At 43.6% G+C, this 25,561-nt stretch overlaps 1 protein-coding gene across 2 annotated transcripts in view; it reads right to left on the bottom strand.

Moving 5' to 3' along the window:
- The window catches only part of nt5dc1 (5'-nucleotidase domain containing 1), a 40,910-nt gene that overhangs the window by 2,884 nt on the left and 12,465 nt on the right, over positions 1–25,561 (bottom strand). For both annotated transcript variants that reach the window (XM_037449391.2, XM_037449390.2), the window contains 4 exons: positions 13,309–13,483; positions 11,241–11,338; positions 6,342–6,463; positions 1,306–1,479 (listed from right to left, as the gene is read on the bottom strand). In XM_037449391.2, coding sequence (XP_037305288.2) covers positions 1,306–1,479; positions 6,342–6,463; positions 11,241–11,338; positions 13,309–13,483 — 569 coding nt within the window. The remainder of the gene's footprint in view (positions 1–1,305; positions 1,480–6,341; positions 6,464–11,240; positions 11,339–13,308; positions 13,484–25,561) is intronic.

Raw genomic sequence — 25,561 nt, forward strand, 5'->3', positions numbered from 1 at the left:
TATTTCTGGGAAATCCCCCCAATCTCACATACAACACCCATCTGGTTTTTTTTACACTGCGAAAAAAAGCTGATGAGCAGCAATCGATGTAACAACAGGATGTGCTGATTAAAGGATGTGACAAGACACCACACAAACAGATACAGACATGACAGCTAATGTCATCAGGATGTGAGATTCGATACATGGGAAACATTACGCATCACGTCGTCATGGAGATTTGAAGGAAATATATTTCTGAACATGATGTTTGAGGAGGAAGGAGAAAACAGAAGAAAGTTGGCCTGATATTTCTGTCGGATGGGGAATTTCTCTTAGCATGCTGAAGCAGAAACCTCCGACCTACATGTAATCCAACCCAGATGAGAGGGATCAAGCTCGCCACAAAGTACACTGCTTTACGTGACTAGTTCAAATGCACCTTTGCATTACAGTAAGCGCATGCAATGAATCACAGAAAGTGGAGGACCAGTGTTATTAGTCTGCAACCACCAGGGACCATGCTGATAAATTAAAAGGCAAACACAGGAAGAGGAAATGGGTTTCCTCTACCTCATCGCCATCAAGATAGCATCTGGAGTCGGTATCTCTGGGTTAATTCTGTTTGTTGGTACATTACAGTTAGTGCACAGCAAAATGGACACCCCATGAGGTCCACACTCCAGTGTCAATGTAACACTTTTTAAAGTGTTGCCATTTTAACGCTGTTAATGAGTTAATTTGAACTCTTATATAGTTATTTAACAATACTCAAGCGTGTGTTGAGAAACTAAGTGTTAACAATTTAACTCTGAATGAGAGTCAAAATAAATCTGCTCAGTGTTGAATAAAACGTTATTTAGCTGATGCTTTTATTAAAAGCAACTTGTGTTGCCTTTTAAACACATGGAGTTTACATTTTTGCGTACAATTGACTCTGTAAGAGTTGAATCAACTTTTTGCAGTGTGATTTCAACTCTGCACTTCAACACTGGAAAATTAACTCTAAGAATTTTTGCTGTGTAGGAGCAGAAGTTCTTGGCTGTATGTGTGTTAGATTAACTACATCATGCTTTGCTCGTCTCAGGGCAGCTTTGTGTATTTCTGCAAAGAGATCGTCTGCTACTGTCGATGTGCTGACTCCTCACTTCTTTGACTTTTGGGGGTCACAACATGCTGTAGGTTGGAGTCTTAATCTGTTCTGTGAGACAAAGGCCATTCACAGCGACAAGGCTCCGCCAACTTAAGGGCGTGCGCCAGCGGCTAATGCACCCCGGAGCCTGCAGACTCGCTGCTAAACGGAGGCAGCTGCTTCGGTGAACTGACCTCAAACTTTCCCCTCTTCTCCAGCGGCTCCACTTGGGCCTCGTTGGACAGTGCCGCGTCACTCTTCGGAACGCCCTCCCCCTCCATTTCCTCCACGATCATCACCGTCTCCCACTTCCCAAAGCTGCTGGCAGGAAACATGTCCGACCTCATGCTATCTCCAAAATACACCACCTGCAGGGGTGAGGAAAAAACAAAAAACCCGGACATGGAGCACAGCGTGTTTACTTTCAACCACTTTAGGTGAAGACCTACTTTCTGACGAGCTGTTAAAAGTCAGCTGGCATATGTCTCATCCCAGGGTGAACTAGACCAGACATGATGAGTCTGCAAAACTCATTACAACCTCTTTGATCGTCACATCTCTTTTGTATCGCGCTTTGCTGAGACACATTACGAAACTGAAGAGCAGTCGCACACTCAAAGCTTAAAATCCCTTTACAACAAGCATTTGTTTTCAAAAGCCTTTTTTTTTTTTACATGGGGGAGAAATGGAATGAGGTGTGAATAATGATGAAATTACAAGACACGCTGCTGACACAAGAAAAAGGCATTAGGAAAGTAATAGTAAGCAAAAAGGGAAAAAGGTGGACTTTTGTTTATACAGAATTACTACTAATTCACTTCAAGTAAATGTGATAGTTTTTATCAAATGTTACCTCCTTAAAACCATTATTTTTGCATTAACAATGGATTTAATCACTATGTGTAACCTGAGAGTTGTACCTCATAGTGACCAGTGATATTTCAACCGGATATTAGTATAAATTCAAATATATCAAATATTATAGTGTCCTAAAGTACACCTAATGAAGCCATCATGCCTATATTCAGGTAGTAGCTCAAGGCTAAAAGAGAAGAACAAAAGAAGTAATATATCCAGCTTCCCCCCCCCCCCCCCCCCCCCCCCCCCCCATTCAAAGCCAACATCCCATGTAATGAAGCCCAAAGGCCTCTGCCCTTTCTGTCACCTGAAATCACTACGATGAACTGTATAACGCAGCTAAACTAAAACAACTAAACCTTTTACACACATTCACACAGGGAGCTCGCACGAGCCTGTTAGCGCGTGCTGGACGGGACTGAACCCAACGTCTCAGCAGGAGGCGCGCAGCCATAGGGAGGATGCACACAGGGCATTCCAGTGGCCGCGTTGCGTCCCTCCCCCTCATGAAGCTGCACTGCGTCCGAGGCCGGCCCTTCCACGTAAACAAGCATGCAGGCTAATCGGCTCTGCTGTGGGCTGGGGCCCTTTGCTGGGGTGGAAGCAGGAATCACATTTCGACCAGACTTTCCCAGAACGGCCCACAGCTGGTCTTCATAGCCCCCCCCTCTGCCCCCACCAAAAAAAGAAAACAATCGCCGCACTTTCCGTTGCTCGGCAGTACTGCTGCAAGAGTCATGGGATCACGACAATAAATATTGACAGAGTCCAAGGATTCCAGCGGGGAGGCAACGCGTTACAGGAGAGATTCATTGTGTTTGGATACAGTCACGTCAACCGCAGCCTGTGCGCTGCGTGTTTGGGGAACGCACCCGCGAATCAGACTGCAGGACAGGCGGACGCTTTGCGCACTTCAGTGATTGGCTGCGCCCGGGTCTGTCGGCGGCGTCCCGACACGCGCGTCCACACTCCCAAGTGTCCCGCCTGATGGGATGGTGATGGGATGGCTTCCCGTGGTCAAAGGAGCGGCTGTAAAGCGGCTTTTCATTAACTATGCATTCTTCAGATTCTTCAGTATGTTATTTTTGCTACTCAATTAACCCTCCTTACGTGTATTAGTAGACTTTTTTGGAACGGTACCTCCTATTAATTCATGTTATTTTTGTTATTAATCCTCAATTTAGTGTACTAGTAGACTTTTTTATGGAAAGGTTCCCCCGATCATTTTGTCGCTTAAAGTTTTTGAAAAAGTTCTAGCTGTGCTCCTCTCCTCACGTTTCCCTTGGCCGGTAAACCATCACCCCCTCCGTCTCCCAATCCCTCATCAACGACTCCGTTAGACTACATACGAGCAAACACACCGATCTGCCCGAAACGAGCACTTCCATTTTGTTGCTCAATGCCAATGTCGGCCTCAACTTCAATGAGACGATGATTACCACGAGCGGATGTAAACCAGTGTGCTGGTGGGGACGGATCGCCATCTGGGTGATTATAAAGTTATTTATTATCATTGCCCCGACCGACTGACTATCAGAAAGGACCCACTGCAGCTTTAAGATGACATTCAGTGAGGGCCTGTGGGCCCCCGTCCCTTATAAGCTCATCACTCAGAGGAGCAGTTAAAGCAGAGAGCCAGGTCCAGGTAAACAGAGCTGCAGGCATGCAGAGGGGCCTTAATGAGCCCATTGTGCAGCACACTGTGTGGGGCCTGGAGTACTGAGGCTACATTGTCATATAGCCTCAGTTTTCAGGCCCATAATATTGTCAGATAACCTCAGTTTTCAGGCCCATAAGGTTATATTCCTGTGAAGCTGTGAAAGGTTTTGCCAACGGAATGAGATCATTCCACATGTTTTCAATGCAGTTCAGACGAGGCACAATAAGGCAGACAAAGTTTTACATTTACAACATTATTATTTTTTTTACTTCACATATCATACAGGGCCCGGATCCAGCGACACATGTGTGTGTTTGTGAAGTAAACTAATTTAGCTCCACTGTCCTTTTGGAAACAGCTATGACTCATTGGGAAAACACCATGTACTGCGCTTAATCATCAAAAAAACAACACCAACCCCCCAAAAACAGACGTCCTTAACGGCGACAGCCCTGAAGCCGTGCTCCCCTGTCATTACCAAAACAGCAGAGACACCTCAGAGTGATAACAGCGAATCGGGCCCGGATCTCCAACGATCCGTTCTGAGAGCGGATTGAATGGCTCCATTCAGCCCACCTGCAGTAAGTCCTGTCAGGTGAAAGTGGAGGGCACTGAAAACACTGAGTGCCTCAGGTCAACCCGCAGGAGTGTTTAAAAAGAGCCATAAGTGCAGATTGACACTGAATTCCACCAGAGCTTTCTCCACGTGGCCGGGGGGGAACAGAGGGGGCATTGAGCAGAGGGCTGGGGGGGGGGGGGGGGGGGGGGGGGCGGAGCCAGGGATGTGGACGGTGACGAGTACTGCTGGCTGAAGCAGCTACGCCTTTGCTTTGATCGGTTCCTTCTTTTAATATTTAGTTTAGGGGGGGGGGAGGAGATTTCCACAAGCTTCATGCTGTTTCTTTAAAATGTCCCTATCAACCAGAAATGTTACTCGCATCAAACACCCCCTGCACGGAACTGAGTGTGAGTTTTAGGTGATAATAACCCTATCTACCGATCAAGAGCCAGCATTTAGTCTGTTTAATCGCACTCACGTGCGGAGCAAAAGAAGCGGTCTGAGGCCCCACGTGCGTCTGTAAAGTCCTTTGACACAAACGCACAGCAGGTGAGTCAATGTGAAAATGCAGCAGCATTTCAACATCCTCCATTCCCTGCAAAGAACGTGGCAGCTCCCAAGACTAAAAGGAAAAAATCGCTGCTTCTGCACGGCCATCAGCAAAGATACTTGACTCTTAAGCAGACAAAGCCTACCGATTTTAAATTCCAGTGTGATTCTGTTGAGCCAAACCAACTACGGCCCCATCGGGGAGATGGACACAGACGAATTGAGCCGTCATTCAATTCTTATTCTGTGGTATCCGTTCTTTTGTACTTTGGGGAACAAAACTTGAGATAATGTAGACATAAAAAAAAGACCCGTTTTCAATTCAAAGTGAGTAACGCAGAACAGTTGTTCCTGGACTTTTAGACACCGTGACAGCACTCCACGGTGGCTTTGTTCACACACACACACACACACACACACACACACACACACACACACACACACACACACACACACACACACACACACACACACACACACACACACACACACACACACACACACACACACACACACACCTCATTTCTCAGCTCCCTCTGGACCACTGCAGACCATTTGATAGATTTTTCCTACAGATGAGGCATTCCAGTGAGGGACAGCGAGCCTCCCCTCCCCGAGTTAAAGCCATCCGCCAAGTAGCTTTCACTACACTGTCTAATGTGAGCTTTGGTGGCTGGCTCCAAGTCAGACCGCCAAAGGTCTCCGATGGTTCGGCATTTTTCTTTCTATAAACACTACAGCATTGTTTGTGCTCGCCCCGTCTTTGCACGAGTAGTTCATGAAATTTCTCTGGAAATTCTGGACCCACGACCGAATCTTAGGGGGATCCTGGTGTGGGGCTTATCTTTGGCAATCGTTCAATAACGCTTTTCTCTATTGCTTTTTTGGACGCTTGTAACCGGAATACTTGTGCTGTAATACTAACCAACGAGGACATGGGGAGTATTATCTCTTAAAGCTGCTGTGGCACATTTTAAGTGAGAGGCTTTTTTTTTTTTTTTCAACCATTTTGTGTTTATTTCCCCTTCTGTTTTGGCATGTCTCAAAACGTGAAACTGAAGTCAGAAAGTAGAGCTGAAGAATTCTTGAAGCACCCATGGCCAGTCCTCAAGGCATCCCAGCAGAAACTGGCCACCATAACAATGTCCTTATATGTCTAACATGGCAAACAAGAGTTGTGATGATACAATACGTATCATCATACTCAGGTTAAAGTCAATATATTGCCATATAATGTGATTCTGCACACAAGGCAATATATTGCGATTTTTCATATCTAATTTTAAGATTGCTGTAGTAGTTTAAAGAACACACTACTAATGCAAAACATTGTTTTTGTTTTTTTTATGAAATCATGCATTTTTCAGCAAGTCCCTGCAACATGCAACATGTTCCGGATCTTTGTATGTAATCTATTTATAAAAAGATTGTACCCAACAGCTGTGCCAAGGGCCATGTTCCTTCTTTCCGGCACACTAGTGTGAATCTCCCTGAGCTGATTCATGGCGAAGCCTTTATCTTTTGCAAGGTTCATATGCGAGCCCGGAGATGTCGCTGCACCCAAAAGGCATGACCTCCGTCCAAAAAACGAGGTGGCAGCCTACCTTGGGCTCCGGCTTGCCCGTCATGGTCTTGACCAGCTCGTGGAGGTGCGGCCAGTTGCCCTGGGAGTACCAGCCGGGTTTGTCCAGCGACGGCAGGCCCTCGCTCTCCTCCACGTCGTTCACTGCGGGAGAGGACAGAGAGTCAGACGCCGCCAGCTGCAAACCCTCGACAGCTAATCCCAGGGGGTTGTGATGGGCAACAGGATAGAGGTTCAAGACAATGATCACCACAACTCAGCAGAAGGGTGGAGACCGCTTCAGTCTGAATCCCACCTCGTACTTCCAGAAGCTCACAATAATAGCGTCTCCATGATCAGCCATGTGAAACGCAATATGAATTAAGTAATGAGAAAACCGTCCCCCATACGGATTAAAATGTTGCTTGGACGATATTTGTCTGAACCTAACTAACCAACTAAGGCTGCAACCAACGATTATTTTGATAATCGATTAATCGGTTGACTATTCCTTCGATTAATCGGTGAATCAGATTTAAAAAACAGTATAAAAAAGCTTTAATTTCCAGCCCTTTATTCTAAAACAGAACTGCAAATTCACATTTTAAAAAAATACTTCAGAAAGTACAGGTTTCTCCTTGAACATCATAATAATTTATAAAAAATAAAGGAAAAATACAAATCAGAAAATTTACCAGGATTTGTTTTAACGTCAGAACTGCACTGTATTGTACTACACTCACAGACGCACACACTCCGATACACACCACCATGTTCACTTGAAGCTCATTCATTCAATTATTACCATCATTGTAGTGCAAGTTAATTAAATGTATACACATCTAAATACAGATAAAAAATAACTGAGCGCTATGAGATTCCTCACGTCCAAACGAGTCAACGTGGTGCTCCCCTTCCATGTTACAATGACTCTTTTAGTTTATTCAATGTGAAATTGCTCGCACACCTTGGACGACTCAACGCGAACAGACGTCTTTGCCTGCGTCATGTGACTCACAACAACTGCCGGCGCTGCTGGATGCTTTTTCCTCTACGTCGGCTCGGCTCTTATTTTTTATTTTTTGATCCGCGCACACCTCCGCACGTCCGAGTCACGTAATAATCGTGTGACACAACAAATCGATTATGAAATTAGTTACAAACACTTTTTAAAAAATCGATTTCTATCAATTTCATCGATTCGTTGTTTCATCGATTCGTTGTTGTGGTGGACCAAGCAAAAGAAACATTACAATTGCTAAAAATGGTCCAAGCTGGAATTACCTTGCAGAAACAACCTGTGAAGGTTGGTATAAGCTTTCATTCAAAAAGTTTGGAAAACAATGAATTATTTGGAGAAATTATGGAGCAGCATGGTCACTTATTTGGGGTCAGGTTTGTGTCCATCTGGCAAATGTAAGTCCAATATTCAGTCTCCTTTTAGCTCAGTTTTTGGTCTTGAGAGGAATATATGACGCGTCAGATCTTTGGATTCTTTGCAACTCTTTAAATATATTCATATAAAAAGAATCCCTTTCCATGAACACATGAGCGACTGGACGTTTGTGAGGGTGTCTGTGTCTGCAGAAAACCTTTCCTCTGTCTGTATTCACTTATGTTTCTGTTTTCCAGACATGTCTGGGCATCAACCTAAAGGTGGTATACATGAAGAGTAGGCAACAGAGTTAGTGCTGGTACTATCATTCATGCAGAGCAAACAGAAGCTGCTTTTTGCTGCAAGCTGACTTGCCCCGACATAGAAAAAACTAAAATGTTGGAGATGTTCAGCGGGTCAGTCTTCCCTTCCGCTGACCAGACTTGGCATAGGACTCTGAATGAATTAATGCAGCTCTAATGGAGAGTAATACACACTGTACACTGTATTCACACAATCGCCACTTTATACGCTCTCAAACTGCTAAAAAGAGAGAGTTGAGCAGTAAACTCTCGGAATAGAAAACAAATGGTAACTTCGGTCACAACCTTCTTCAAAACGTCTTTAGCACTAACTAACAGCTTATTTCATAAGAGCCTGTCTGACAATGTTGAGATAAGAACCGACTCAGGTATATATTGAAATCCACTTGTACTTCTCATAATTACAATGGAAAATCATGGCAAAATTTGGTTCCAACTCTGCTCAACGGCTTCAAAGAAGTTCCATTTTTCGTCACTGCAAAACACGGCTCCCCAATTAAATTGTATTATATTAAAAATTGTACATTTCCATCAACATCAGTTTTATAATGGCTTCCATGGCTCTGAGGGAGAAAATCATGATGTCATTACCGTCATCTTGGCTGGAACTCACAGAATTTTTAACGGTTACCATATGGTGGCTTTGACTTTACATGCTTTTACTAAGCATGACGGCTCAAATCATGGCCTGTTTATAAGAGGTGGACTTAGTCTAGTTGACAACGCCGTGGCAGGAGCCTGTCAATCACAAGGTAGCCCGCCTTAAAGCTTGATTGTCTAGTTTACACTAAACGGGATCATATTTTACTAGATAAACATCATGCTGTATTGAAGAAAACTTGAAAATAGCACTTCAGGTAAGTGAGAAGTAGATTTCCCATAGATGTCTATATAATTAAACATATTTTGAAGAAGGAGTGGCCCCCTGATGGCCATTAGAGAGAATGCAGGTTTGACTTTTCAAAACCGGAGGTTACGCTCTATATATCCAACCACAAGACGCTTTTCAGGTGCATCATGGGAGTTTAGGGATTCAAGCCATATCTCTGTAGCTCTTTAATCTAAACGGGACGAATCCGGTTAGACAAACACAAAAACTAAAGAAACCACCACAAAAGTTACCCACTACATTAAGTGTTTGTGGCAGCAACTGCTGTGAAGCATCTTCAATTACACTAAATGAATAGCTTGTTGAATGTGATATGCGGTCCTTTGCTGTTATCGAGGGATCAATAAAACACGTGCTTTGAAGTAGATAATTGCTCTTCTGGCTCTGCGCTGACTGATATTAAAGAGCAACAGCAGCAAGTTGGTGAAAGACCATCCCTCTCGCTGACAAAACGCTGCTCTACCAAGTATGGGTTCAAACTGAGGTTAAATACGCTATAAATATTGTGACAGGGGAGAGCGAAAGAACAGGGATGAACACCTGCACACGTGGAAGTGTGCACACACACACACACACACACACATGCTCACTCAAGCTAACAGCTGTGAAGACACTGGACTTAAAGCAAAGGAGGAAGAGAGATATGTGGTCTGGAGGCGAGCAGCAGCTTTTTAGACCTACTGCGGCATTTCCAATGAGGCACCTCAGGGAGCCTGAGGCTGGGAAGTGATTTATGGAACTTCTTTTGGTGACGTGGCCCTCAGCCATTACGGCACATTTCAAATAACAATCTTTAAAGATTTTCCCAGCAATACTCGGTTTAAGTAAGGTCTTCCTTATGAAATGCTTTCTTGTACTATATATATTTTTTTATATTTAACATTCAAAGATGCCAAATATTTGATTAGGATTCTTATAGTTGGATGACTGTGGCCATACGGTGAAAGGACAATTGTTGGGGGGGGGGGTTTAAAGGTTAATGCTTTGTATGTATGATGATGTAAATTTGACGATGTAAAGTTTGTATGGAATTCAACCAGATGCCATCTTGTAGCTAGCTAAAGCTGATTGCGACAGTAGTGCTATGAACTGGCTAAAACTCACTATAAACTGCTCCTGTGTGAATACGCCGCTTGGTTCGGGGCAGGTCGTGTCAAAAATGACTATTGTAAAATAACCTGTCCTAACTAACTTAAGTCCTGTATTAAATATGTTGTGAAAAGCCCTTTCAGGGTGGGCCACATGAGCCTCGTAGGTCTGAGATTGAAAAACACTTCCATGTCACATGTGTGATATTAAAAGTAATTCTTAATGAGGAAAGCTGCCTTTTTTAGTCCTTTATGATTTTCACGCATCGCTTTGAGGAAACCTCCAGTTGGATCCAGATGAGCAGGAAGTGGGATTAAATACTTTAAAGCTGACGATTAGTCATACATACTGTGTGTCATTGCTACACACGCAACATTGCAACAAGTTAAATCATCTCTCTCAAAATAGTGTATTTTTTAAATAAATAATGGAATGTAATAACGAGGAATGTTCCCAAACAAGAGAGGAGTAGCCGGTACGCGTGGAGGAAGAGCAGATGCTCATATTTCCTTCTGCCAGCGTGGCAGGGAGAGAGAGAGAGAGAGAGAGAGAGAGAGAAAACTGAGGAGAATATTTCACTGGGTGGATGGTCCTGCCGTCACACATAATGCATTACCGCTGGCAGGGGAACCATCCAGGTGATGGAGGCATTCCAAAGGGTTGCCGGTGCACACCTTCAACGCGGGCATCCAGGATCGGATGACTTGGCTAATGAGAGAGGGAGGACAGCCCAGGATGACGAGGAGCAGAGCCAATGAAATGCTGGCGACTGATATCGATCTCACTAACACATCTAACAGCTGTTTGAAATCTGTGTGGAGATTACAGCTGAACTGATTCCCCACGACACACTAATACAATACATAAACGTTCCTTTTAAGCCACTCTCACAGAGGAAGTGAGTAAACATATTATTATATTCTTGAAAACTTCTCTGGAAGATGCTTAATGTTCCAATGAATAAGAATTTCACAATATCCAAAAATAGTCCGCAGGAAACCAGATTGGGCCGGTTAGAAGAAGGGGAGGGGCCAATATGTGACAAACACACAGGCTACTTCCAGTGAGACTGTGCTGAAACTAATTGTTTGACTGGATTTGAACATTTATAAAGCAAGTGTACCATATATATTTCTCAAATATGAGAATGCATTTTCTCTCTAATATATCTTTTCGGGGTTAGACTGCTGGCTGGACAAAAAAAAATGAAGATGACTGCTGGGACTTGGTTTTTTTTTTTTTAAACTGCAGTAGGCCGACACTCACCAAGGGTCCTGAAGGGCCTCTGCTCGGGCACCATGGAGAAGAAACCGGGCTTCAAGGCGTTTGTAATGATGACGTCAAATAGCTCCTCAAAGTCCTTCCTGCAACAGCCAGAGAAGCAACGTCAACCTCCGATAGAGGCGCCTGGCCGCCGTGGGAAGGAAGGACAATGCCTGGATGGCATCCAAATCCACTCGAGTTACACAAGCGCAAATAGCTGAGGAGAAGCTAAATGCTCTGTACAGATGATGGAAAACATGGAACGATAAACAGGGTCCACTCACAGTGCTGCAGGAAGAAGAAAGTAAACACACATGAAGTGATAGTGTGCGTGCTGGGGGCCGGATGGAGTCTGCAAGGAGACCTACACTACTGTATATTTATGGGAAGTAGTGTATATGTGAAGAGAATTCCTATAGTCCATTTAAGGCGAGAAAGCCTTGTGAGACAGGAAGTACTTTTTACTGGGAACTTTAAAACATGTAAAGCAATCAGTTTGATACACAAGCGGATGTGTGGGGAGTCTTTATTTATTATGTGTGTAACTTCTAGAAAATATGGATTTTTTCATGTTGACGCTAACTTAATAGAGTCGGAGAAGAAGATACTGTGCCCCGTCTGAACTGTTATCATTTCATTAAAGCCAGAAAAGAAGTCCCACACTTCACAGCGGCGTATGAATCAATAAAGTGTGCAGCTCCCCCCGCTTTAAAAGCCTCGCTCCAGCCGCGCCGAGCGGCACCTTCCCTCTTGGCATCATCCCCCCCGTCAGATAGCTCTGACCTTGTCGTGCTACTTCTGACATCCGCCTGTCGCTGGCATCCGGCCCGCTCACTGCACCCAGGCTGCAGGCCTCAGCACTGATGGGGGGGGGGCAACACAGGCGGCGGAGGCCGACCTGAATTGTGCGAACAGAGCAACCTCCGGCAGGACGAGGGCGGGGCGGCCTCCTGCCGCAGCACATCACAACATGAATCTGCATCCCCTGACCGCGAGCCGTGCACAGGCGGGGGGGGGGGGACACAGCGGGGGAGAGCAAGGGAAACACGAGTGACCGAGCTGCTGGCGATATGGGTGTGTGTGTGGGGGTGGGGGGGGGGGGGGGGGAAACAATCGGCTCGGAGCGGGGGGGGGGGGGGGGGGGTAGGGGGGAAGGGAAACGGCCTCATGAGCAGGCGAGAGCAAACGCACCTCACAGAGAACAAGAGGGGCTTGTGTTTGTTTGAAGTACTGCAATCACATGGCCATTGTGTTCGTTTCAAGGCTCTCTTTAGCTGCTCGATCGGCTGTATAAGGGGGGGGCTTAGACTCAAAAAACACGCCTGAACTGCCAACACGGGGGGGGGGGGGGCAGCCCAAAGTCAGCGTTAAACTACAACACAACATTTATAAAATGAGGTGTTGGGACACACAATAATTGTTTGTTTTGCCCTTTCAATTTTAGTAGTTTTTTTTTAGCTTTAAAGGTTACAAACTTAAGAGTTAATATTTACTTTACCTATGAGAAAATTCAAAAGTGATTAAACTTGAAGACGTACTTCTCAGGTTTTTTTTATCATGTATTTGGTATCGTTTTTGAAAGCACTCCACAGAGACATAAAACGTGTTTCTTTACTTTTTGCTGGATCTGGCCTAATGACATCTCAAAGTCTGTGGTAACCACAAGCTTAAGAGAAGGATTTTGAAGTTTGTACCCTTCTTTAAAAAAAAGGGTGTCTGTTAACAAGTGTCTTGAGATGAGTGAGATGACTGAACTTCAGCTTTTTACTTCTGCTTCAAATCATAAAAGTGCTGTTCACAGATATGTGACTGTTGCATAGTTGTGCGATAGTGATGGTGGGTAAAAACAAATGATCCATCTAGCAAAAAGATAGACAGATAGAACCTGAGAGCTGCAGAGGAATGTTCTCAGACTTTTGCAGACTATAAATCCCACGGGGGCAGTTATGGTAAGTGCTGCAGACCAGGCGTTGGTCTTGTTACAGAGAGAGAGAGTGTGTGTGTGTGTGTGTGTGTGTGTGGGGGGGGGGGGGGGGGGGAGAGGGGGTCGCGGCCTAGGGGGAAGCCTTACCCCAGGATGTGTTCACAGATAAGCCTGCAGTAGTCACTGTGGGAGCTGGTGATGAGGAGGAGGAGCTTCCCGGCGCTCTTCATGCTGCGCAGCCAGGCCTTGACGGAGTCGGAGCAGGGCTGCAGGTACCGGCCCGGGTCCCTCTTCACACTGGGGAAGTACGTCCCTGCATCCGCTGTACAAACACAGAGAAGACAGAAAAGACGGATGGATTCAAAAAAATGAAGCTACACCCAGCTTTGTAATACATTAAAATATTTATTTTTAGTCAAAACAATGACACATCGGAAACATTCAAATAAATTGAATCGTCACAATCGATCGTCGTCTTCACATAATCCCATAATCCCATACTGAGCCACAGGTCTGTGTCTGAGGGGATGAATTCTGCTCATAAACGACTAAATAGGTCACGGATTGCACCGTCAAAATGAACAGAATTTCAAACATTTGAAAGTGTCTCTACAAGTTAAGACGTCGAACACACGAGGTGTACGGAATAGAGACACATGACGCCGCACATATTGACGTGTTTGTGTGTGGAAACTGAGTTACAAAATGTGTTCTGGGTATTGGCAAGAAACTTGGAAAACTTAAAATAGCAACTTGGGGGTTTGCAACGACAGGAGGAACAAGACAGTTCTTTTTTTTAATACTGATGAGTTAGAGAGAAAAAACACCACCCTTTCCTCTGCTACGGAATTACTTCTAAATGGGGAGTCCTAGCAATGTAAACAAACTAAATGGCAACCAGGAAATGGGGCAAACTGTAAAGGCCTCTTGCTCTGCAGCCTGAAGAGAATGAGCCAAAAGGTGAGAAGAGGCGTAACTCCTTGTGGATGAGTGGGGAGAATTCACGAGCTGAGGTGTTGACCCTGGCAGAGAAGCTAACATTTTTTCGGACTGATTTTGGATGACGCAAGAGGAGAGCGCGCTGGTCCTGGGCCCGCTGTGTTCAGGGATTCTCGAGGCCTTCTGACAGCTTAGTTGAATGTTTATTCTTCACAAATCTTTGACCCTAGTAGTAGCACAGACAAAACGTCAGGAGATCACCATGAACACTCGTGGGTTTCTGGGCCCCGCTCCCCGGCATCTGCAGGGGTTCAGCTCCCAAAAGGGGAAGTTTTTTCAAAATAAAAGACACAGAGTATGAAGGTTTTGGTCAAGGGTTTCACACACACGCGTCTCAAAGCATTGATGATGGGACAAAGTTAGAGGATGTAAGTCCTGAACTTCCAGCAAAAAAGGCTCATACTATATTTCTGATGTCACTTATAATTATCTAATGGGACCTTTAGAGGCCTCAACTTTCCTTCAAATAAAATGTTCTAATTAAAAGAAGATCAACCACTGGGCCCTGACTTAACCTTAAACCGTCTTTTGACATCAAAATCAGCTTAATTTCAAACTACTCGGTTCTTGTGCGTTTGGCCTAAAATGAGGATGTGTGATGGGCTTTAAGCAGCTTACGAAAATCCTTTTCCAATTGGAAAAGTTTGGCCCTGCTGCCCTCCTGTGGTGCAACACAGGACTCGAAAAAGGTTATTTTAAACTTCAGGAGGGCAGTAGAGGTTTCTAACCAGAAGATGACAGCAAACGCAAACAAGCTAAATCTATGATCCAATCAGGAGCCCCAGATCCACACCTTTAAAAATGATTGTGTGTAAACATGTGGTTGTTTGTCATTGAATCCACGAGTACACCTTCATAGAAAGAGCAGGTCCCGCGTGGGGCGGTTTTAGTCCTCGGGGACTCGGCTGTTAAAAAGCCGTCCTGCCCCATTACCCCCCCGGTCAGCGAGGTCAGCTGAGGGAGCTTAAGAGACAGTACAATCAGATATGCGTGCCATAAAAAAATAAATAAAGACAACTGACCTCGCCACTACCTTTAAGTTACATTCGATCAAATGCCACACTGCAGGGGATGCAGAACACAGGCAGTTTGTTTTCTGGAATGAACCACCACAGTAGACATCTGGAATCAAATCAAAGAATCCTGAATCTTTGTGGAAAATTGTGTATAAATTGTATAAAACAAAAAAGTTTGACTTTCGCTGGAACCGGACTGTGTTGTTGGGAGCAAATTAATCATCTTGACCCCGATTCACATGTCCTAGTAGTGTTAAAACATTGGGGATGCTTTATTCAATCAAGAATATCCCGTAGACGTAGCGGCCTCTGATCCTCTTTCATGATAGATTCCTGCATAATTGTCATGTATGACTATGACTGAGGCTTAAACACGTTGACTATGTCTGACCTCGCCCTCCGACACGGGCCTCAGCGTAAATCCAACCTCATGAACAACTTCCTGTTTGCGTAGACGACGTCCGATGTCCGTCCGCCACGAAGTGGAGTGGAAACTCCAGAACAACGGCGTGGTGCATTTTGGGACCGCACATTTCAAACTTCACTCCAGCTCTCACCACAGCGCAGCACAGCGCTGTGCCTGTGGAGGCTCTGGCTGTGAACGGACTGAAGCGCCCAGAAAGGGCCCGCAGGCCTGTGGCCGCCGGGGCCCCTGGACGCCTGGAGAGGTGCCCAACGCCAGAGAGAGAGGATCAAAGGGCACGGACGGGATATCACAAATCAACAGTCGGGCGAGCCGATTAGGGGGCGAGCGCGGGAGCGTTTCACAAACAGCCACAGACCAAATGTGACGAGGGGACGGAATCCAGCGGCGCGTTGGTTTTCTTTATCAAGTTAATGAGCGAGGAAGAGGAAGGCTGTCAAAAAAAATACTAAAAACGGATAGATTTATCGGAGCATTATACAGGAGCTCTGTGTGCGTCCATCTAAATAAAGCACATGGGGGATTTTAGAAAGCTGTAATGTCAAGCGATTTCCCTGAAGCATCCACAAAAGCAAGTTTTCCAGCACCTGTTGGAAGCACGTAGTAAACCGTGGCCGAGCCATTTTGTCTGTGGACTTTCCATTTTTAGCCAAAGGACCGCAAATTGCTGCATTTTACGCCTCAAAGTGCAAACAAGTTTGTTCTTTTACGTCTTCGGTCGGTGAAAGCGACAACAAATCACTAACAATACCCCTTTTGAGATGTCTTTCTTTAAAATTGCGTAAGTAGAATGTGATATTGAACTACAATAATACATGTTAAGAGCAAAATTCATGCAAATATTGACATTATGGTAAAGGTAGATTTTCTGTTTAGGAACTGAGTTGCTAACTAAAAATGTAATCAAATACTTGTTATTTGATTTTCTTTCTTTTAAATGAATATTTTTGTAATGGACATTTTCTTTATTCAAATTAATCCATTTGTTTGAGATAAGGAAAAAAGACCAGATTAAAAACATCTGGAACAACTAACTTGATCAGACATATTTTATTTAATTCCCAGGCTGTTCCCCTAACAACAGCACGTGGTCCCTCACTAATGTGGTCCCACTTCCTAGTATACGAGTATGTAAAGACTTGAATAATAGCTCTGCTAAGTATAGATAAGCATGGGGCTAAATTATTATGCTACCATCATGTGTTCAAATGTAGAACCATCAACTTTATGTAGCCTTTAATAAATGATTAAACCTGCTAAGGATTTATATAGGCAAATATTTATGTATTTATGTATCATTGGAAAGTTGCGTTTTAATGGCAATAACCATTACAGAAAACAATTTAAAAAAAGTAAAGATAACATTTAGAATATTTAGTATGGCAGGTGATTGGATGGACCATCTGTCAGTCAAACTGTTGCCGAAGCCAATTGGGAGATGAGCTAAAACATCTGTGTGATGGAGAACAGCCCTCAGTGCAGTTTGCCGTATAAACTGATGCTGTTGCAACATCATTCATCATTTTACATCATGTGCATGTAACTGCGTCAGAAAAAGGGTTAGGCGGGATTTGTTTGAGCAATGGCGAAAGCACAAAATGCTTTACTCATTTACAAAAGTAAATCCCGCTCTATCGCTAGGAGCAGTTATAGATTTTGATTTCTAATTTCAAAGCACCCCCCCCCCACCACGTGAAGAAATGCTGACAAGGCGCCGCAAAAAAGCAAAAATAAAAAAAACGCAGCCAGTTGAGGATAAAAGGGACCGTGGTTTTTGGAATAACTGTGGGGGACATGGACGCCAGACACACAGTCACTCTCCGCTCAGAGTAAATGCGAGGGACATTTCAACGTGTCATCACACCACACCAGAGCTATATTTGGCCCGAGCTATCTCAGGAAAACTGTGAGGACTCCTACCTCAGGATCTGATCTCAGGAGGGTCACATCCTGAATTATGGAGCCTTGCAAAACACTATGCACTTACAGCCTGCAGCCTAAAAAAGTTGCTGAAACATCTGGAACACAGAAAGAAATTATTCAAAAATATCCCAATTAAAGTTAATTAAAAGGAATTGAATAACCCTATAACCTATATTTAAGTCAATCTTTTTTGGCTGAAGGGTGCTAACTAACAGAAGAAATAAGCACAGAATGCAAAATGTGGTACATCCTGAGCAAGTCCCACCAGGTTCCTTTTAATCATAGGGGATTATGGCACTTCAGTGATGAATGACCATCCCAAGGTGCAATCTCCATAAACAATAGCTTCAGGCTCAAAGCAGCATGTTGGGAGTCTCTCCATATTCACAGTCCTGGTTGGTTCTTGATAGTTGAGTAATGTCAGTAATGTCAGTTATCTCCCCCAAATTCATTTTTCACAAACTCAGAGGGTCTTACCGAAACGTATGAAACCACGTGGATAAATGCCAACAGTGTGTCAAAGCAGGGACAACCCGTTTTTTTTCTTCCATTTAACCTTGTGTTTTTGCATTTTATTGTTCATTTCTTTTGTTAAATGCAGAAGGAGTCATTAGATATCAAATGTTTATTTGAGGGAATATTAATGTCCAATTTAGCACCTTCAACTTCTACTTCCTGACCGACTGCAAACCATAACACACCTCTTCTCGTGCACAGTTTATATTCCGTCAAAGCACCAAGAATACATTTAAATAGCAAAGCACAGCCATTATAATAACTGCAGGTCTCTGATCCCTTAATGGTCCCAAAGCTTAAGATAAAACTTTGCTTGAGATTTTTAGTTGCAACATATTTTGAGTAATCAAAAAGACAACACAGTTATATGGCAGCTTGATGATCAAAATGCATCATTAAAGAATAAAAGCTTTCTTCCAAACGGTACTTTACAGAATTTCAATCTCAGGTCTTGTTTATATGTCCACCCTTGATTCCGGGTACACAAACCAGTAGAGCAGCTGTTACGTTCGACACAGATCTCAGTTTTGGTTTTCTGGACCCACCACCGATGGCCCTTCAGCATAGAAGTAATGGATTGTGGGTCCCTCAAGAGACACCAACCATCATCACCAGCATCACCAGCATCACAACTGCAACTGACAGCAACCACATTTTCTCAAAATGATTTTTGAGCCCTGGGTCAGCAATGTCAGGGTGATCAGGAAAATTTGACAGAAATCAATGGATTCCAGTCTTAAATGTAATTTCTATAAATGCCAACGGGAAGTAAGTAAATGAAATGGATTTGCAGAATATGGCCTCGTGCTTTGAGTTCTCAGCATTGGTTCTTTGTCTGTGTTGCCGGGATCTGGTTCAACGTGGCAACAACTTTTACACATTCATTGTCATTTTTCATAACCACAAACCAGTGTGGCGTGCTCTTAAAGGCCCATTAAACCGACTGCAACTATTGTCGTCTGAGGATTGAGGCACTTTAAATACAGTCTTTTGTGTTACCAGCCTTCCTCAGGACACAAGTGTTATTGCACACTTCAGTCTTGGACACCGACGAGGGTTCCCCGTGTTGTTATCTGAAGAAAAGTTAAGTTTGTCAATCAGTTCTCCGACAAACACATATCTGACATCCAATCATGTGATTACAGAGGTTGCATGTTAGAATGTGACACACCACTAACAGCCGTATTGCACAGAGCAAAGGTCCCACCAGTTCATCAGCATGGAGTGTGTTTGTTTATTTGAACAGTTTCAAATAACAAAAATAAATAAATAAAAATAAATCAACTGTTGCCGTTGCGTGCAAAACAGAAATGTTCGCTTATCTGACCCCAGGCCAGATCAAAGCGCGAGCGACGCCACGGCCGAGTCAGACATAACAGTGCACATGCCCACCCTGGCGCAATGACGTGTTGCTGTGGTGCGCGTGTACCCATTGGTCGCCGAGCTGTAGGAGAACGGCAATAGCAAACAGATCCTGTGATCCTAACAAGGAGAGAACTGGCATTTACATCTCCTTTGTGGATTGGTGGTGTTTACATGTAGCCCCGTCCTCGGGAGACAGAAGGCAGAGGCGGGAGGGGTCAAGGTAAACGTCGCCCATCCTGAACAAACTGGGTAAAAAACCATCATGTCTCACCATTAAACACACAGATGCGTGCAAAGCTGGCCCGATCCTGAGATTCACAGCTTTTCTTTTGCAAATCGCATTTGTCTTGATTCACCCAAATCACAACTATGCATTTCCTAACTTAGCTCGGCTGGTATCTAGTCAGACTGACTTTTGTGTCATTTGTCTTGGTGTTCAAATCAATCTTTAGTCAATTTACAGGCAGGTTTCTGTGTGTAATTGACCATGTCCGCTGAAAGGGCTTGATGTTGCTAGGTTTGCATTAGAAGGGCCTTAGATGGAAACGCTACAGAGACATTCCCTCCGGCACGTATCCAGCATCCTGATACGGCAGGACCATCATGGTGACGTGAGCGAGGAGTCCCCGTGTCGAGTCGGTTGTGTTTGAGTGGAGAAGCCGCAGCTTACCGTTATTAAAAGAGCTTTAATGGCATGCCTCAATATTTAGCTGGATGGGATGTGAGACTCCCGTAGTCCGATTGATTTGTGCCCACACACCCATAATTATTATTAACTCTGGGATAGACACATCAAAACATGGACGAATACAAACACAAAAGCTAGCATATTAGGTTTGTGTCGTTTCTCTGGTATAAGGGAATTTCTCTGAACGCTAAAACGGATTTGATGAAAGAGCTTCGATCCTTTCTAGCTACTCTGGAACTACTATGGCATAGGAAAGAGAATGTGCGCAATCAGCTGGGACGTTGGAAAACTCCTTCAGATGAAATCCCCCTGACACCGGGAGAGCTAAACATGGCTCTAAACATGTTCCTCATTAGGAGAACGTGGAATTGATTTCAAAGCCATTGCTGTGAGCACATAAGAAATGCAAACAAAGTCATCAAATTAACTCAACTTGCCACTTTCCAGACCACTCCGGGCCACAGGCTTGTGGCATTGATGAGCTCACCGTCTAACTTAAACCTTTATGAAGCTGTAAAGACATGGATACAGTTGCTATGTCAACATGCAGCTGCCACATGTACGGACTACCTTCCTGACAAGTTAATTGAAGATAACCATGTGTTTTATTTAGAGATAGAGGTGGACTGTGACAACACAGAAATCACCATGGAAATGCTTGGGTATAAATAAAATGTGTTTTATGAATTAGTCCCAAAACCCAGGAAGCATTTTTGCACTTCCGACTCCCTCTTCCCAAAGTCAACAGCGTCCTTGAATGCGATTCTGGTTTTCGATGTCTGAAACGAAGATGAGCGGGAGAATGTGTTGGTGCAGTGATATGGATGGAAAATGGATTTTCAGGGTACGCAACGGTGCACAATGCTGGTCGCTAAAAGCAGATTGCTTAGGAGACAGGTTTTGGAGGGAAAAATTGCTTGCATAATTGCAAGGGGATTTTTACAGTGCAGGAGGAGAATCAAACAAAAAAAACCACAGCTCTGTAGTTAAAGGAGACATCCAGAGAGCAGCCGTGCTATCAGACAGGATCCTCAGAACAATTACTCCACGTGGAGCTAAACAAATTCTGCAGCCAGTGTAGCAGTGGACTTTGGGGTGACTGAGCGGTCGGAGACGTGGTGGATTTGATGAGAGCATTTTGGTATTTTTGCAGTTTAATGCCATGTTTGAAAAGAAACTGCTGACTTTAAAGAAGTCTTATTTTAGATTTGATGGATTACCATAAAAGCCAATGCAGATGTCCCCTAGTTTACTGAGAAAATTAGGCTCTACTTTTGTTAAATTGCTCCTCTGATGCTGGGAGATATTCACTGACCTCAAACTGTTTGGTTGAAGTCACCTCACCAGCGGTCATCACCCTTCTGCAGACAGCCCCCCCCCCTCTATGAAACAAATCCTCAATGGAATTGACCAACTACACTTAAATGATGAAGAAATACTTTCACGGGAGGCACTCGAATGACCCCCACATCCGCTGGAAAACAGTTTAAAAGACAACCCCGGTCAATTTTCTTTAATGTTAAACGATCATTTTTTTAATTTTTTAAAAGTTAATCTGTGTGCCTTTTATCTTCACTTTTATAAATCCAACTAATGAACGTTTTTCCTTCCGAGGTCGGCTGACATTTTCAATGTTCACCTGTTGAGGAGGTCAACAAACTCGGGTTGAAACGTAAAATATTTGCATAAGACTCAAGAGTTCTTGGAGACAGATTAGACAGGCGTCGAACCTATGATGAAATGTGGCCATTTCAGAAGATCTTCTGACCATCCAGGTGAACCTTCTGAACCTTTCCGAATGGCCACATTCATTCTGTTGTGTTACTTGAACAAGTAACACAAAAGGGCTGTTTATCATTTTTAATATAACTTTTGGAACCATTAAACTCGCTGCAGCCAAAAGCAACAGAAGGCATATGGCACAATTTGCTGTTGCACATGCTGATAAAATGAATAATTCAAATGCGGATCTAAATCCAGATGTGGCCTTTTCTGTGATGCCGTCACGACCCTGAACATAAAGAAAATTCCGCTCATGTATATTTACTTTGGGAGCAAATATTCAATCTATTTAAGCCACTTTAATGAGCAAAAAAAAAAAACGTGCAATACATCCAAATTCATATCAATTTGTTCCATCTATTCATCAGCTGTGGTAAAAGCAAACCACAGATATTTATGCTGCCTGTGAGATAAATGCTGTTCGTGACTTGCTCCTTATTCATTTCCACTGAGGGATGCAGGGTTTCTTTAGTTGGGAGGACCAAGGGCTTCTGAACGTCCTTACACATTCTTCTCACCGTACTAAGAATGGTTCTCAGTAATGCTTCCCAGCCCAACACCTAAAATAAAATCCCAACCAACAAAAACAACAACAGACCTGAGCTAAGGGAGCAGCCACCAACGAAAATCCACACAGATTCCAGTTTATTTAGGAAACAGGCCACCGGAGGTGGTAAGCACTGGGTTCACATCATAAGACCAGTTCATTGGTGGCACTTTCATTTTAAAATAACGATCCAACAAGTGAGGGTGCGGATGAGGCTATTTAGGGCTGTGATTGAGCCTATTAATTTACAAACGATTCATTGCTGCCAAAATACATTTAAAGCCAATTTTCTTGATCAAAATCCCATATTAGTCTTAACTGACTCTAAGCAATAGATGACCCCTTCAAGGATTCTCCAAAATACAGAGCCCTGATTTAATCCCAACCACCTGTCAAATATTCCTTTTTTTACTTTAATTCATTTAGTTGCCATATAAAAAAACAGCAGTAGATAAATGATCAATTAAGCTATGGGCTAAACTTTGTTGATGCACATGAACCCATTAAAAGGCCACAGCTGTGTTGATGATAAATAAAAGAATCTTTTCAAATCTACTGGACAATGGAATAGTTATTCAACCTGGCCTCCAGACACGTTCCCAGGTGGGTTCCTTGGAAGTGAAATTTACATTTACAGCCTTCTCTTTGTAGTTTGGCAAAATGTTAAAATGCCTCCCTGTATACAAAAGGCATCATTCCAGTGTCACAGGAAAACAAAAAGAAACTTTGGGGTCACACTTCAGCACCTAAAGTGCATTACTCCAATGCCATTACAACCTGAAGACAATACATATACATCTCAAGTCCCATTGTGGCTGATTCCCGGATTTTCCGAGTTCAGAGAGAGGGTTGTGAACTTCCGGGAGCCGACATCATGTGTCGTAGTTGTTGTCCCCTTGGATTAATTAGATTCAAGGCAAGAGCGTGAAGGGAACGTAAAAGTTTGTTTTTTCGCGTTAACTTTTCCACAGTCTCGCTTTGACTTTCCATCGCATCTCCAAATCAATAGAAACAATAGAATAGATGACTCTGCAATATGTTTGCCTTTGATCTCTGCAGGAGCTGGAGCGCACCATAATTATCCTGAGCCCTGCGTAGTTTGGTAAACATCGGATTCCTACCAGAATACATAAACATTGGAGCCGCAGCGTTGGGTTTGGCCTCTAACGCCCTTTCCTCACCACTAACACCACTTCCACAGTCAGTCAGTATGCCCGAGTCTGCTACCCTGAGACTCTGGAGGGCCAGAGGAAGGCATACAAGGAGGGAGACACCATTAACACTACAAAACGCATGATGCAAAAGACGCAAAGGGAGTCCAGGAGCACAACGCAGTACAATCGATACACATTCAGCTGGGGTTGGGCAATTAAATAGATTATAATTTAAATCCCTGTAGACCTTCAACCAACTGTATTTATTTTGTTTTTTGCACAGGCTTTTGTCATTTTAGGGCCTTCACAGTAATCACCCCAGACTAGATGAAATACAAATATGTGCAACATATACCATGAGACCGAGACTCTTTTTTCAGCTGGTGGAGAGACGGATTGCAACACGGGCCCCGGAGAAGTTGCTGACTATAAGCATTCGTGGGAGTTACAGTGAAAAGGGAAAGTACTGGTCATTATGGCACTTACTCAGCTTTGATTAAGATTACTTGCTTTAAAGAAACCCATTACCGGCACCAAAAATAAATCCTAAAATGAGAGCAAAATCTGATTTGGTAAGCAAGAAATGAAGTGTCTCCAGCTCTAATTTGTCTTTCTCATGACACCGACCTTTTCATAATTTCATAACGACTCGGGGCGAGATTCTGTCAAGATGGAATAGGAGGAGGATGCAGTGAAGGCTTTTGGTTGCTATTCTGAATCCCAGTTAGCCTCAGGTTGGTCAAACTTCCCAACCATCATTTTCATCTTTGGGTCTCTGTAATTGCAGGCAACACTGAAGCAGGAGGTCCGGCTTCAGTCCTTCCATTCACAAAGCTCCAAGTGCCTCTTAGTGGCATTTGGATATTAAAACGTTGAATCTGAACCACCGTCACTTCCCAACTCAAACACACTATCTTTAGCTGCTTCTTTCCTCTCTTCCCTGCTGGCAGAGGCACATCAACCTGCAATTACTTTCTCCCGCCCCTCTCTAATCTCTGGGCCCAAATGGAGGGAAACAGCTGAGAAATACAAAGAAAGGCACGTAGAACAGACAGAAATGTATATGTGTACATCCCCGTCAGACACAAATCTGCAATTTTGTAATTAATTGGTTCACAATATCGATTTAGAGACTTTCCTAAATGAACTATAACATTGAATGGCAATACTTAAAAATAGCAATACATATCAATTTGGCATTCCAAATATCAGAATTAGATGGTATCAAATCAGGAGTTAAGCATATCGACCCCGGCCTATTCTCTGCCGTACAAACTGTAACAGAGACACTTTTTAATCATGTCCTACTCACTGTACCAAATTGCAAGTAGAAGGACATCACTTAAAGTTCAACTCCCTCACTTCCCCTGAGCGCTATAGAAGTATTTAGCATCTTTCAGCTGCTTGTTTTCGCTGCAGTACCTGTGGTGTCATCAACCTTATTTCCAGACTCAGTCAAAAGGCTCCAATGTGTCCCGTGTACACTACCTGCCCAGCAAGAATCAGTGACTACAGTGGGGTCATTTAGTAGCTAAAGAGCAAGATACAGGAGATAAGACGCACAAAAAAAGTGTGGATCGCTTTAACACGCGCTTTCTGCTTCTTTTCCATTTTGTTTGGACAACGTGGAGCTCCGATGTGTATTAAAGCTTCTCTTCGGACCACGAAGCTTCGTCAGACCTTCCTGCTCCTCTAAGGGAGAAGGAACACTCTCCAGCTGAATTGAGTCCTGAACTTGAGTCTGTACATGGCTCGCGTTTAATGCTTTGTGTGTTCTTTATTATTATTTCTATATGTTAGTTTGCAATAAATACTTAATCACAAACAAGATTAAGATACTTTTGATTTCCCCCAAGAGCGTAATGCACTCATTTCTACCACACAAACTAACAGTCTCAGTCTAGAAAGCAGAAAATAATCAATGGATTTGCATCAAATTAAAATATTTCATCCTCAATATTTATAAAAACACATTCAAGTTCAGAA

Source organism: Pungitius pungitius, chromosome 20 (assembly GCF_949316345.1).
Source record: "Pungitius pungitius chromosome 20, fPunPun2.1, whole genome shotgun sequence".
NCBI classification, from domain to species: Eukaryota; Metazoa; Chordata; class Actinopteri; order Perciformes; family Gasterosteidae; genus Pungitius; species Pungitius pungitius.